At 25.4% G+C, this 11,949-nt stretch overlaps 1 protein-coding gene across 1 annotated transcript in view; it reads left to right on the top strand.

The window, feature by feature from the left end:
* Nucleotides 1-11,336, top strand: part of LOC135923180 (battenin-like) — a 31,733-nt gene extending 20,397 nt beyond the window's left edge. The window contains exons 9-14 of the mRNA XM_065457787.1: nt 210-379; nt 3,157-3,467; nt 3,748-3,803; nt 4,054-4,147; nt 9,721-9,861; nt 10,525-11,336. Of these exons, the coding sequence (XP_065313859.1) occupies nt 210-379; nt 3,157-3,467; nt 3,748-3,803; nt 4,054-4,147; nt 9,721-9,861; nt 10,525-10,644 (892 nt within the window). The 3' untranslated portion in view covers nt 10,645-11,336. The remainder of the gene's footprint in view (nt 1-209; nt 380-3,156; nt 3,468-3,747; nt 3,804-4,053; nt 4,148-9,720; nt 9,862-10,524) is intronic.
* The last annotated feature ends 613 nt before the right edge of the window (nt 11,337-11,949 follow it).

Genomic DNA, 11,949 nt, shown 5'->3' with positions numbered 1-11,949 from the left:
TGTATATTTATCTTTTACATTAAAGGTTAATATGAAAATTTAATCAGTCTAAAGAGCAGCCAATTTTTGCCTAAAAATAAATTGAATTTACTTTTTATATTAATCTCTGAAAGGCCCCATACCATTTTCTCTTGGGGGCTGGGGAGAGTATTGTTACTTCTTGTGATCATTTATATATTTAGTTGAATTTTTATTTTAAATCGTATAAGCTTTTTCTGGCTACTTAATAAACCTGGATACGTAACAGCGGATGATAGTCAATTAGAAAATGACCAACAGCCGAGTTCCACTAAGGGTAAATTTTCCACTTCTTCACTTGATCTAGTCAAAGATCAGGAAGACGTTAACATTAAGGCGGAAAACTCTGCTGAAGCCCCTAGTAAAGATTTACTTATTATTAAAAATACATATTTAAAAATTGAAAGAATAATTTAATTATAAATTGAGATCTTAATCAACTTGGTTTAAATGAATTAACAATCTTAGTTATAAATAAACTGGAAATATTTTTAATTCTTAGTTTTATATGTATACACACAGTAGCGTAGCCATGAGTGATCCATGGGGGGGGGGGGGGGGGGTTAAAAATTTTTTAAGACCTTCGCCCCCAAACCGCATTTTAAAAATTTGCCAATATTTTGTGCTTTATTAGTGTCTAACCACTATAGTAGCCATAAATGAAAAAAATAGAAAATTTTGGCCAAATTCATGTTTAATACGCGAGACTGAAAGCATTCTGAATATTTTATCAATTTTTAGTCAATTGTAAATTATTTCAATCCATTCGGTATGGAAAGAAGAAAAAATCACCCCCCCCCCTCCCATTTTTTATGATCACTCAATATATCTTATTCTATATTAAAAATAATTATTTTAATTAAATTTTTGCATATAACAAAATTTTGCAGTGAATTTCATTATAGATTTTATTTATTATTAAAATACTTTAGTATAAATAACCCCCCTTTATTTAACTACGTATTCAAAATGTAGAAATTTTATACAGATTATATTAAAATTTATTCTAAATAACTATAATTTAAAAAAAAATAAAATTACAATAAAATATGAGTAATTCTTATACGGTATTTAAAAAAATCTAATTTAACAATTATAATTAATACAAATGAGTATATTAATAAAACATAAATAATTCTTATTAGAAATCTGCAAAAGTAGGAAAATCGGGTTAGGGCTGTGTCGGGCCTAATATTTTTTAAAAAAATTCGAACCGGGTTGGGTCGGGTTTTGGAATTTTTTTTTAAATATATCAATTTTATGTTAAATTTTTTATGAATAAAAATATTTAATTTTATTTATAAAAACTAGACGCCATATAACATATATCTTTAATTTTGAGTAATTATAAAAATGAATTTACATATTTTAATAAATTCAAGTCAGGCCGGCAAATTTTTTAAAATAATTTCGGGCCAGGCCTAGCTTTAAAAATTAGGCCCGATGCAGATCGCTGATTCTTATTGCAAATACAATAATTTTATTAAAAATAGTATAATATATAAATATTATGACTAAGAATTCATTATAATTACGTTTTGAATATAAAAATTATATGACTAAGAACATATTATATAGCAATTTTATGATTTGAATTTATAAAGAGTGCTTTTATTTGAGATTTGACTAATTAATCTAGAATCAAATTTTTATCTAAAATAATATCCTTATAAATATTTTAATAGGGCTAATCCATTTAAACGGTTTTCACCAGTGCTATTTCTTAAATAGGCTTTTAAAAGTTGAAAAAGACCTTTCATTAGTGCACATACTAATCAGTAAGGTCTAAAATAAAAAACAATGTTATAATATTACAGGGAATTTAAAGTGCTATTACACATGGAAAGGGCCTGCAAATCATTTTTTGATCTTAAAAAGTACGCTATTCTGTCAAGATTTTTATGCCAAAATTCGACATCACATAGTAACTTATCATATGATACTGATAAACATCAGAGTAAAACTCTGAGATTTTCTTAATATACTCTCGTGTTTCAAGTGTAATCAACAATTCAGACTCAACCGGCAAAAGAAAATAAAAGCTGTTTAAAATAAAATTGTGACTAATAAATCTTTCCTATGATTGAATGTATCAATAAGGGGAGTATATTTATTTTATAAAAATCCTCAATCGTAGATGCATCAATATTTAAGCGAATGGACTATCTAGAAACTACTCTAGATTTAAAATTTTTAATCCCAAACATATTAGCGATTACCTTTACTTTCTCATCATATTTATCAAATTAAATGATTTTTCTTTTAAACTATCTAATTAGTTTAACAATATAAATTTTATTATTAAATTTACAAATATCAAATTTAACTATGTCAGAAAAAATTTATAATATATTTTTATTGTTATTTAATATTTTGCATATAATTTTTAATATATATTTTTAAATCATGTTATTTAAAATTGAAAATTCTTATTTGCTTTTTTAAAATATATTTCATTTTGATATCATATATAATTTTATTTATAAATTGAAACTGTTTTTTAAATAAAATTATTCGCAATAAGAAAAATATTTAATCGGAGGTTATGGGGAGGGGGTTTTCAACCCCAAAACTCCCCCTTGTCTACGCCATTGTATACACACCAGTATTATAATACATGGCTTATGGTGAATCTTAAAATTATAAATCGCCTTAAATTACCCCTGGGTGGTAAAGGTGGGAAAAAATAACTCGATTAATATATTGGGGCATAACTCACTTATATTTTAAAACTGTTATAGCTAACTAGAATTTCTATATGAATTCAACGAAAAATAAAAAAATTTAGATGTAAAGATGCCAAAAAACTGAAAGATAGATTACTATCATTTAGCATATTTATTTTTACGAATGAAAAGATCACTATTATTTAGCATATTTATTTTTACGAATGAAAATCAAAAATACTAAATATTTTGATTAGAAGTAAATGAAATATTAAAAAGGTGAATTAGAATAAAATAGGAGGCTTCTGAAACAATAAGGTCAAATGGACAATTATCTTTGTAGTAACAACTTTATATCTGGGATGTTGTCATGCCCCAGTATACCACTCCAAGGGTTAACCGAATTTTGCTAATTTTTTAATTTGTTTTAATTAGCCAAAAATTTTCAATTAAATTTTTATTTAATTATCAGATTTATACCCGCCACTTCCTCCCAAATCCAAAACCACATTCGATGATAATAAAATTTTACAACCATCCAATTCCAATATTCCTTCATCTAGATCAGGAACTAATACTAATTCTAGTAAGTCCAATTTTGGCGATATAAACACAACTAAAAAATCTCCCTTGCTTCCTAAAAAAGATGAAAGGCTTTCTTATTACAATTCGAGAAGGACTTTCGATTTTACAGGCCGAATTGTTATGATTTTTCGTTTGTTGCCTTATATGCTGCCTCTTGGGATAGTTTATTTTTCGGAATATTTTATCAATCAGGGCTTGGTAATAAATATAATTATATATTCAATATTTTTTTTTATAGAAAATTGATTTTGTTATAGTATAAAATTACCATAATTAAAATTTCATTTCTTAAATTATCTTATGTAAATGTGGTAATGAAAGTTAATAAGATTACATTTATATTTTAAAAAAACAATAAAAAATTATATACGTTAAGTGTACTTAATTTTTTTTCAAAAATAAATTTGGTAGACACATAAATAATGAAACAAAAAGTTCCTTGCAAATTTATTGCATTCTTCTTTTTTTTATTTCCTAGTTTGAACTGACTTATTTTAGGGGCATATGGTTGGATCACTCTAGTCAATATCGATGGTAAGCCATATTATTATTTTCTCATCAAGTTATTAAAATAATTACACTTACACACACGTTTGGTTTCTATAGCTCTTATCATTTAGCACAGTTAAAAGGTCTAATTTTTTATGGAGTTCAAAATAATTTTCCTTTTCTGGTAATTTCGCTGCCTGTCTTACTTGTAGTGAGCCATTTAACAACACTATTTGCTTGCATTTTCCATACTCATATATTATTTTTGGACGTTGTAAATAAATGTATTATATAGGTATCTGGTAGACTATCAACTCGGAGTATTTATATCTAGATCATCTTTCAAAGTCTTGCCCATGCCATATCTATGGATTTTCCCCTGCCTTCAGGTTTTTAGATTTACTTTATTTCGTGTATTTTTTTTTTATTAATGTAAAGTTCAAATTTAAAAATATATTATTTCAGAGTTTTATTTTAATGCGAAATAAATATTTTTTGCTTATAATCATCCCCATAAATTTATCTTCTTAATTATTAAATTTCAACATAACATTCCTTAGAGAATAATGTAGTTTACCTGCCATATAATTAATCATTATTAAAAATATTTAAACTTTAGTAAATAGTATGCCAAAATGACATTTATGCTTCAAATTGATCGCTTTTAACTGTACTGAAATATTTATTCTATGGGTTGGGGTTGTAGAACGGTAAAAGATATTGGTAACATGTGGTTTGCTTAAGGTCAGTGGTTTAGCCAGGATTTTCTCATGGGGGTTTTAAAAATTTGTTGGATGGTGAAGTCCCCAAATCTCTCATTTTTTATGATCATTTAATTGCTTTATTTTAAATATTTGTATATAACAAAATTTTAGAGAGTATTTCATTATAGATTTTATTTATTATATATAAATATTTTAGCATAAATAACATTCCTTAATTTAATCATATATTTATTTATATTATTTAAAATATATTTCAATATTAGATATTTTATACAGATTATAATAATAAAAGGTTTATTGTGTAAAAACTAAAAAATGTAATTTAACAATTACATAAATAAAAGTAATTCTTATGAAAATAATGATATTTAATAATATATGACGATATTATCAAAATATAATTAATACACAGTACTTTGATTAAATATAGTATTAATTGCAGAAATTTTAAGAGTTAATACAAAAATTATATAAATGTTATAGTTAGGAATTCATTTTGCGAAATTTTTTTATTATAAATATTATATATTAAAACTAATTTGATCATATTGCAATTTTTCGATTTGAATTATAAAGAGAACTATTCTCTTAGATTTTGCTAATTCATCTAGAATCAAATTTTTATCAATAATCTCCTTATAAATATTTAATAGGGCTAATCCATTTAAACGTTTTTGTGCGGTGTTATTTTTTTAAATAGGGTTTTAAGCATTTTATACTGGAAAAAACTTTTCATTAGTGCTAGTACTAATTGGTACGGTAGCTAAAAGGTTAATAATGTTTTGATATTAGGCAGAGAATCTAAAGTGCAATTACACCTGAAAATGTCCTGCAGAGCATTTTTTAGTCTCAAAGAATATCTATTCCGTCAAGATTTTTATAACAAAATTCCCATCACAAAGTAACTTATCATTAGGGCTGTGTCGATCCACATATTTTTCACCGATCCTATCCAATATTTTGCTATATTGCTTCAAACCTGATCCGATACCGATCCGATATTTATACTGATTTTTCACCACCCCCTTTTGAACCAAATGTAATTAAGAAATCAATATTTTATATGCAAAAAATTGAATTATGCAAAATTATGCAAAAAAATGAATTGTTCATTTAATTTAATTTTTTTATTTCTACAAATAAAATTATAATTAAAAATATGGATATATTTAATAATATATCCATTTTATGTTGGTATAAATTATATTGTAATATTTAATATATAAAATTATAATATAGTAGATTTTTTTTAAATAAATATGAGAGCCTCTAGATTTTCTGGCAATACCTTCTACGATATGGACTCTCTATATCTCCTGCCGTACTGAAGACAGACTTAGATGATTCCGCAGATAACGCATTTTGCAAAATTATATTAGATTTTTATAAAATATTTTTATAATTCAAATACCAAATTAAAAAAAAATTTTATTTAAAGTATAAATAATAAAATTGGCATTATTATTTGAAAAGATTTAAAATAAATAAAACTTTGGGTGTTCCTTTCTATTTTTATAAAAAAACTTTTAAAATACTATAAAGCTATTTTTAAAAAAGTAATAAAATTTAGAGGGTGTTGTGCATTTGCATTGCTTAAAAAAAAATTATTTAGAAAATATTATAATAATGTAAAATATATATACATAACATAAAATAACAAAAAAAGATTGTTATCGGCCCGATCCGATTTTGAAAAATGCTAATTATCGGTGCCAATCCGACGCGATATTTAATATCGGCACAGCCCTACTTATTATCTACTAAATCATCAGCGTAAAACTAAGATTTTCTTAATGGCCTCTCTGTTTTAAGTGTAATCAACAGTTTAGACTCAACCGGAAAAAGAAAATAAAATTATGATAAATAAATCTTTCCTTTAATTGAAATAAAAATGCATTTATAAGGGGGAATAAAAATTTTTATTTTATAAAAATCCTCAATCGTAGATGCATCAATATTTGAGCGATTGGATTGTCTAGAAACTACTCTAGGTTTAAAAATTTAAATTTCAATCATATTAGCAATTTCCTTTACTTTCTCATATATTTCATGAAATTTTTCATCCACATTCTCTCTGATATTTGTTATTTCAACAATATCCTTTGCTCTATAATAACCTCCCTTATATCCAAATCAATTTTTTGTAGCATTTTGCTAAAATCATATGTATAATTAAATAAAAAATAAACACATTGAATCTGCTTAATCTTTTTCCTTGCTTAAAATATAAATTCCAGTGCTGCAAATACAACATCATATAGTTCAAGAGTTTCAACGACTCTTGTCTTTCAATGAATCTAGTCGGACAAAATCATTTTAATTTATTTTTTGATTCTTTAAGTCAATATCATGATACGTTCGAATAAACAGCTCCCTCTTTTTTGATGGTGTGAAATAATTAATAGGTATAAGTTGTGTCTGTGCTTGACATTTGTTGAAATAGGAAAAAATTAATGATTGTTTTTTCATATTGACAAATATATATTTTTATAATGGAATATGACTAAGGGTGCATTCACAGTAGAAAGCGACACGACAAACACAACACGACAAACGACAGAGCAGCTGATGTGTCGTAAGCGACATAGCATTCATAGTGGTTGCGACAAGCATATTTTTATTTTTTTTTAAAAAAAGGTATCTATACAACTTTAAAATTATTTCTATTATATCCTTATATGAAAAGGAGAAAAAATAATCTGAATGTTAGAAAAGAAGAGGAAGGAGAATTCTCAGTACTATTCCCAAAACTTATAAATAATCCATCCTACATCAGTAGAAGAAAAATTGATGATAAGTTTATATTAATTTTATTTTATATAATCAAAATTGCCTAGATATTAGGGAACAGGATGTAACTATCCATCGCCTTTCAAGGGCCAGAAGAATGGTGACATGCACCTTTGGTATATTGGCAACTAAATGGTGTATTCTTAATCGAGCCTTGGATGTCAATGTCACCAATAGCGAAACAATTATAAAAACTTATGCACTATTACACAATTTGGTTATTGATAAAGAAAACATAGATCTCTACCCCAAGAATACTCAAGATCCTAAACAAAATAATTATTTATAGAATCCTCAATCTATAAAAAAACCTCTCAAAGGTTTCTAAAGATTTAGAGATGCCTTTTCTGAATATTTTTATAGAAATAAATTATCATAGCAATTATAGCTTTATAATTTAATAAATTTTAAAAATATTACTCTATTTTTTTTATATTGATTTGTAATTATTTAATAAAAAGAAAGTTTATTTATTATATGCGTCTTAAATATGATTAAATAATATAAAGGCTCTTCAAAGAAATAATAACAATGCAATATAATATTTTTTATTCATGATCACTTTCATAATTTAACAATAAATCAAAAATAATTTTAACAAGTTTTTTCTTTCCCCTCATATCTTTTTGCAAAGGTTTGCTCAAACATAACTCCAAGAGTTTGTTGATAATCTATTTTCTTTTATTTTTTCTATTTCAAGAATTTGCTCAAATAGATCTAGTTTAAAATTATAAATATATTTGCAAATGCAAATTACCTTGATCAATATCCCTCTTTTTAATTAAATTTTGCAAGATAAATTTGATTCTATACTAGTTGATGGTGATGATAAATATATATAATATTATTTATATAAAATATGATTACAATCATTCCTTAAAAATGTAGCTTCACTACTTTTCTCTATGCAGGGGATTTCAATGGCTATGTATTAATAAAACCTTAAGAAAAATTAGTATATTTACCATCTTCATATTGATAATTTTCATTACCACTCATTTGCTCATACAGTGCTCTAGGAATATTTGCTTCATCAATTTTAGATATAACAGGATTTGTTTTTTTCAAATTGGTATACTGAATCCATGGCTCTATAGTTTTTATGTTCCCTCATAAAGCAATCTCTTAGATTTTTCCATGCTGATTTGGCCATCTCTACTGCAAAAGAAAAATATTACAAATTAATATACTCTTTAATTACCTGTCTCAATATTGTTTTCAGCTGATGGTGTCTAATGGAGTTGATCAAATCTTCTTTATTGATTTTCTATAAAAAATTATTAACATAATATTTATTTATATTCTAATATATATATAACATTTATTATTTTAATAGCATTTCAAAAATTACTTGCAAATTTTCTTTTTCGGCCATGTAGTTATGTCGCTTTGGAAAAAAAAACAAAATGATTTGTAACTTGATATCTATGTTTAATGCGACAAATTTGGCAGGAATGTCGTGTCGCGTCGCAAAAGCTCACTATGAATAGTCATTGGTAATTACATATGTCTGTATTTTGTCATGTCGCTGTCCAAGCAAGTTTTGTGCAATGCAAAATAATTTAAAATTTATTTTAAAAAAATATATAAATAATCAAATACTGTAGATCAATTATTATTTATAATAAATTAAAAACATAAAAATAGTTGTTTTTTATATTTCAAGCATTTATTATCAATTTAGTAAATTATCTAATTTTAAAAACCCCGCCCATGCCTACGCCACTGCTTATTATAAATTCCCCCAAATATTAAGATTTTTTTCGAAAGAGCTCTTTTGATTTGACGAATATATGGTTTACATCATGTCGCAATAAAAATCGAACAAAAAATTTATATTAGACAATGGTGGTTTTACTGGGGTGGCCTATATCAAGTCCCGATTAAAATCTAATAGAAAATGTGCCTAGGCTTTTTTTAAAAAAATACTGGCACATTTAGACCTAATAACAAATGCCATTTGATTGGTATGTTCATATGTGGGAAATTTTTCAAAAGAAAGGTATGAAACCTTGATGAACTCTACTAAAGGAAGTAGAGCTATCATTAGCTCTAAAGACAATGTAACCTGGTATTAAGGCTGAAATGGCGACTAGTTTGATTTGGATATACTATTTTTTTTAACGTATCATATCTCATAATTTTTGGTCAGTATTAATAAAACTATCTTGAATAGTTATGCCTTATAAATATGTTATAAATGTAGATAAATTAAGATATACTAATATCATGGATTTTAACTTATTTTAATTATATACGGAAAAATTGTAGTTCTGCGCTTTAGATGTAGGGTAGTCTATTGAAGCTTTTTTATTCACTTTTATACACGTTTTTTATTTGTTAATGAATGAATGAAAGAAAGAATAGTGAATCATAATTAGAGCAACTTTTACTATTTATAGAATCCTCCAACATTTAGTTATTATAAAAAAAATCTTTTTGAATAGCTTATTAACGTGTGTATCTTCTTAGCCAACGTTCACTATTTCTTCATTCCGACCATTTGGATAGTGTTTGTCTTGATTTTCTTCGAAGGCTTTATAGGTGGTGCAGCATATGTCAATACTTTTCACAAAATTGCTTACGATGTAAGTAAAACATTCAATAAGTTTATAATATAAGTTATACAAATTATTTTAAAATAATGTCATTTATGACCATGGACCCGGAACGAATTAAACCGTTATGATTACCTGTCAGAAACTGAAACTGACCAGAAATGAGCAGATGTTTTGTCTGTCCCAAAATCATAATAAAATCCTAACCTTTATATCATTACCCCATTATTATGCATACGGGTTTTAGAACTTGCTTTTATAAACATCAGATAAATATGATAAATGATTTAGTCCGAAATTTTTTTAAAAAGGTTTTGCCAACCTGGCCCGAACCCGAAATTTTTTTAAAAAAATTTACCCACCCGGCCCGGCCCCAATTTATTTAAATATATAAATTAATTTTTATAATTACTCAAAATAAAAGACATATGTTATATGTCGTTTAATTTCAATAAATAAAATCAAATATTTTTATTTTTCATAAAAAATTTAATATAAAATTGATAAATTTAGATATATTTTAAAAAAATTCCAAGGTCCGACCCGACCCGGCCCGAATTTTTTTTAAAAATATTAGGCCCGGCCTGAACCCGATTATTTTAAATAGAATTAGGCCCGAGTTTGGCCTGGCCCGAAGGGGCCGGGTACGGGCCGGGCCTAACTTTGCATATCTCTAAAATAATTACCGTATAGCACGAAGACTGCAGCGAAAGGGAATTTTGTTTGGGAGCAGCTTCTCTAGCCGATACCACAGGTATATCATTGGCCGGATTTACATCTCTTCCGGTTCATAATTATTTTTGCTCCAAGTGACTGGATAATTCTATCGATTAAAAGAGTATATCTCGGGGAATTGCAAACCTATTTTACAGAAAAATTATAATCTTACGTATTTAATTTTTTATAGAATAAAAATTTGTAGATTCCAGAGCATAATATTTTTGTTTCTTTCAAAATATGTTAATGCATTATAATAATTTGTAAATATGAAAATATATCACCTAATTTTGTTTTTTGCATTAAAGAAGATAGTCTAATTTTGATTTTTACTAAATTATAGCCCTTATATAATTGTAGGTAAATTGAAATTTTGTTAATGATCGTATATTTCGAATATATTATAGATTAAAAATAATTTGAATTGTCTTTTTTTATTTCACCTTAATATAGGTTTTATTACTTTTAATATAAAATTTTGGAAATATAATGTTTATAATTTTAGAAATTTTATTTCAATCGATTTTAACCAGTCTTCTCTTTTTTTTTCAGTTGGGTAAAAAAATTATATTTCACAAACCAAATTTAATTTACAAATGCACATGTATTTTTAATAATGCTGTTTATATTATGCATAATATGTAAAGTATTTAAATATTTATATATATAAATTAATCAAAGTTGTATATCTATAGCCTTGCACGTTCCGTGTATTAGTAATTATTATACATATTATATAATTCCAAATATTTATTTGTTTTATATCTTATATTATAATTGGCGAATTATGCTTTCTGTATTTATGAAAATATATTAAAACAATTATTTTGCACAATCTTCTAATAATTATTACATTAACATCACATTTAAATTGTCTCTTAACATTATTCGTATATTGTATATAATTTTAGGAATCTTACTTTTCGCTAATTAATAGTATATATTTATAGTAAAATCTACCTTAGCACCTTTAAAATATAGTATAATATTTATTAAGTTCTTCGGTCAAACGTTGTTATAATACTTATTCATTCCTTTAATAAATATCTCAATTAATTTTAGACGTATTATGCATATAAAAAAATATCAATCATAGAATCGTAACATGGAATTTAATTACAATTTATTTATTCAAATTTGCAATACACAGGGTTGACATTGGATTAATTTGACTGCTCAAATGCATAAAATATGTTATTTGCGACAAAATATTTATAAATATATTGAATACATTTTTATAATTCCGTAAAAATTTATAAATATACATTGTTTCAATCAATTTCAGTATTCGACCAGTTAAAGCCAAATGATTCAATTTTTACTCGATTCAAATATAAAAAAGCAAGGATATACTCTAGTTGAGAAAAAAATACTAGAAATCTCCTAGATTTCATATTGTTG

Source organism: Gordionus sp. m RMFG-2023, chromosome 2 (genome assembly GCF_954871325.1).
Source record: "Gordionus sp. m RMFG-2023 chromosome 2, tfGorSpeb1-WG-v2, whole genome shotgun sequence".
NCBI lineage: Eukaryota > Metazoa > Nematomorpha > Gordioida > Chordodea > Parachordodidae > Gordionus > Gordionus sp. m RMFG-2023.
This window is presented reverse-complemented; position numbering and strand designations above follow the sequence as displayed.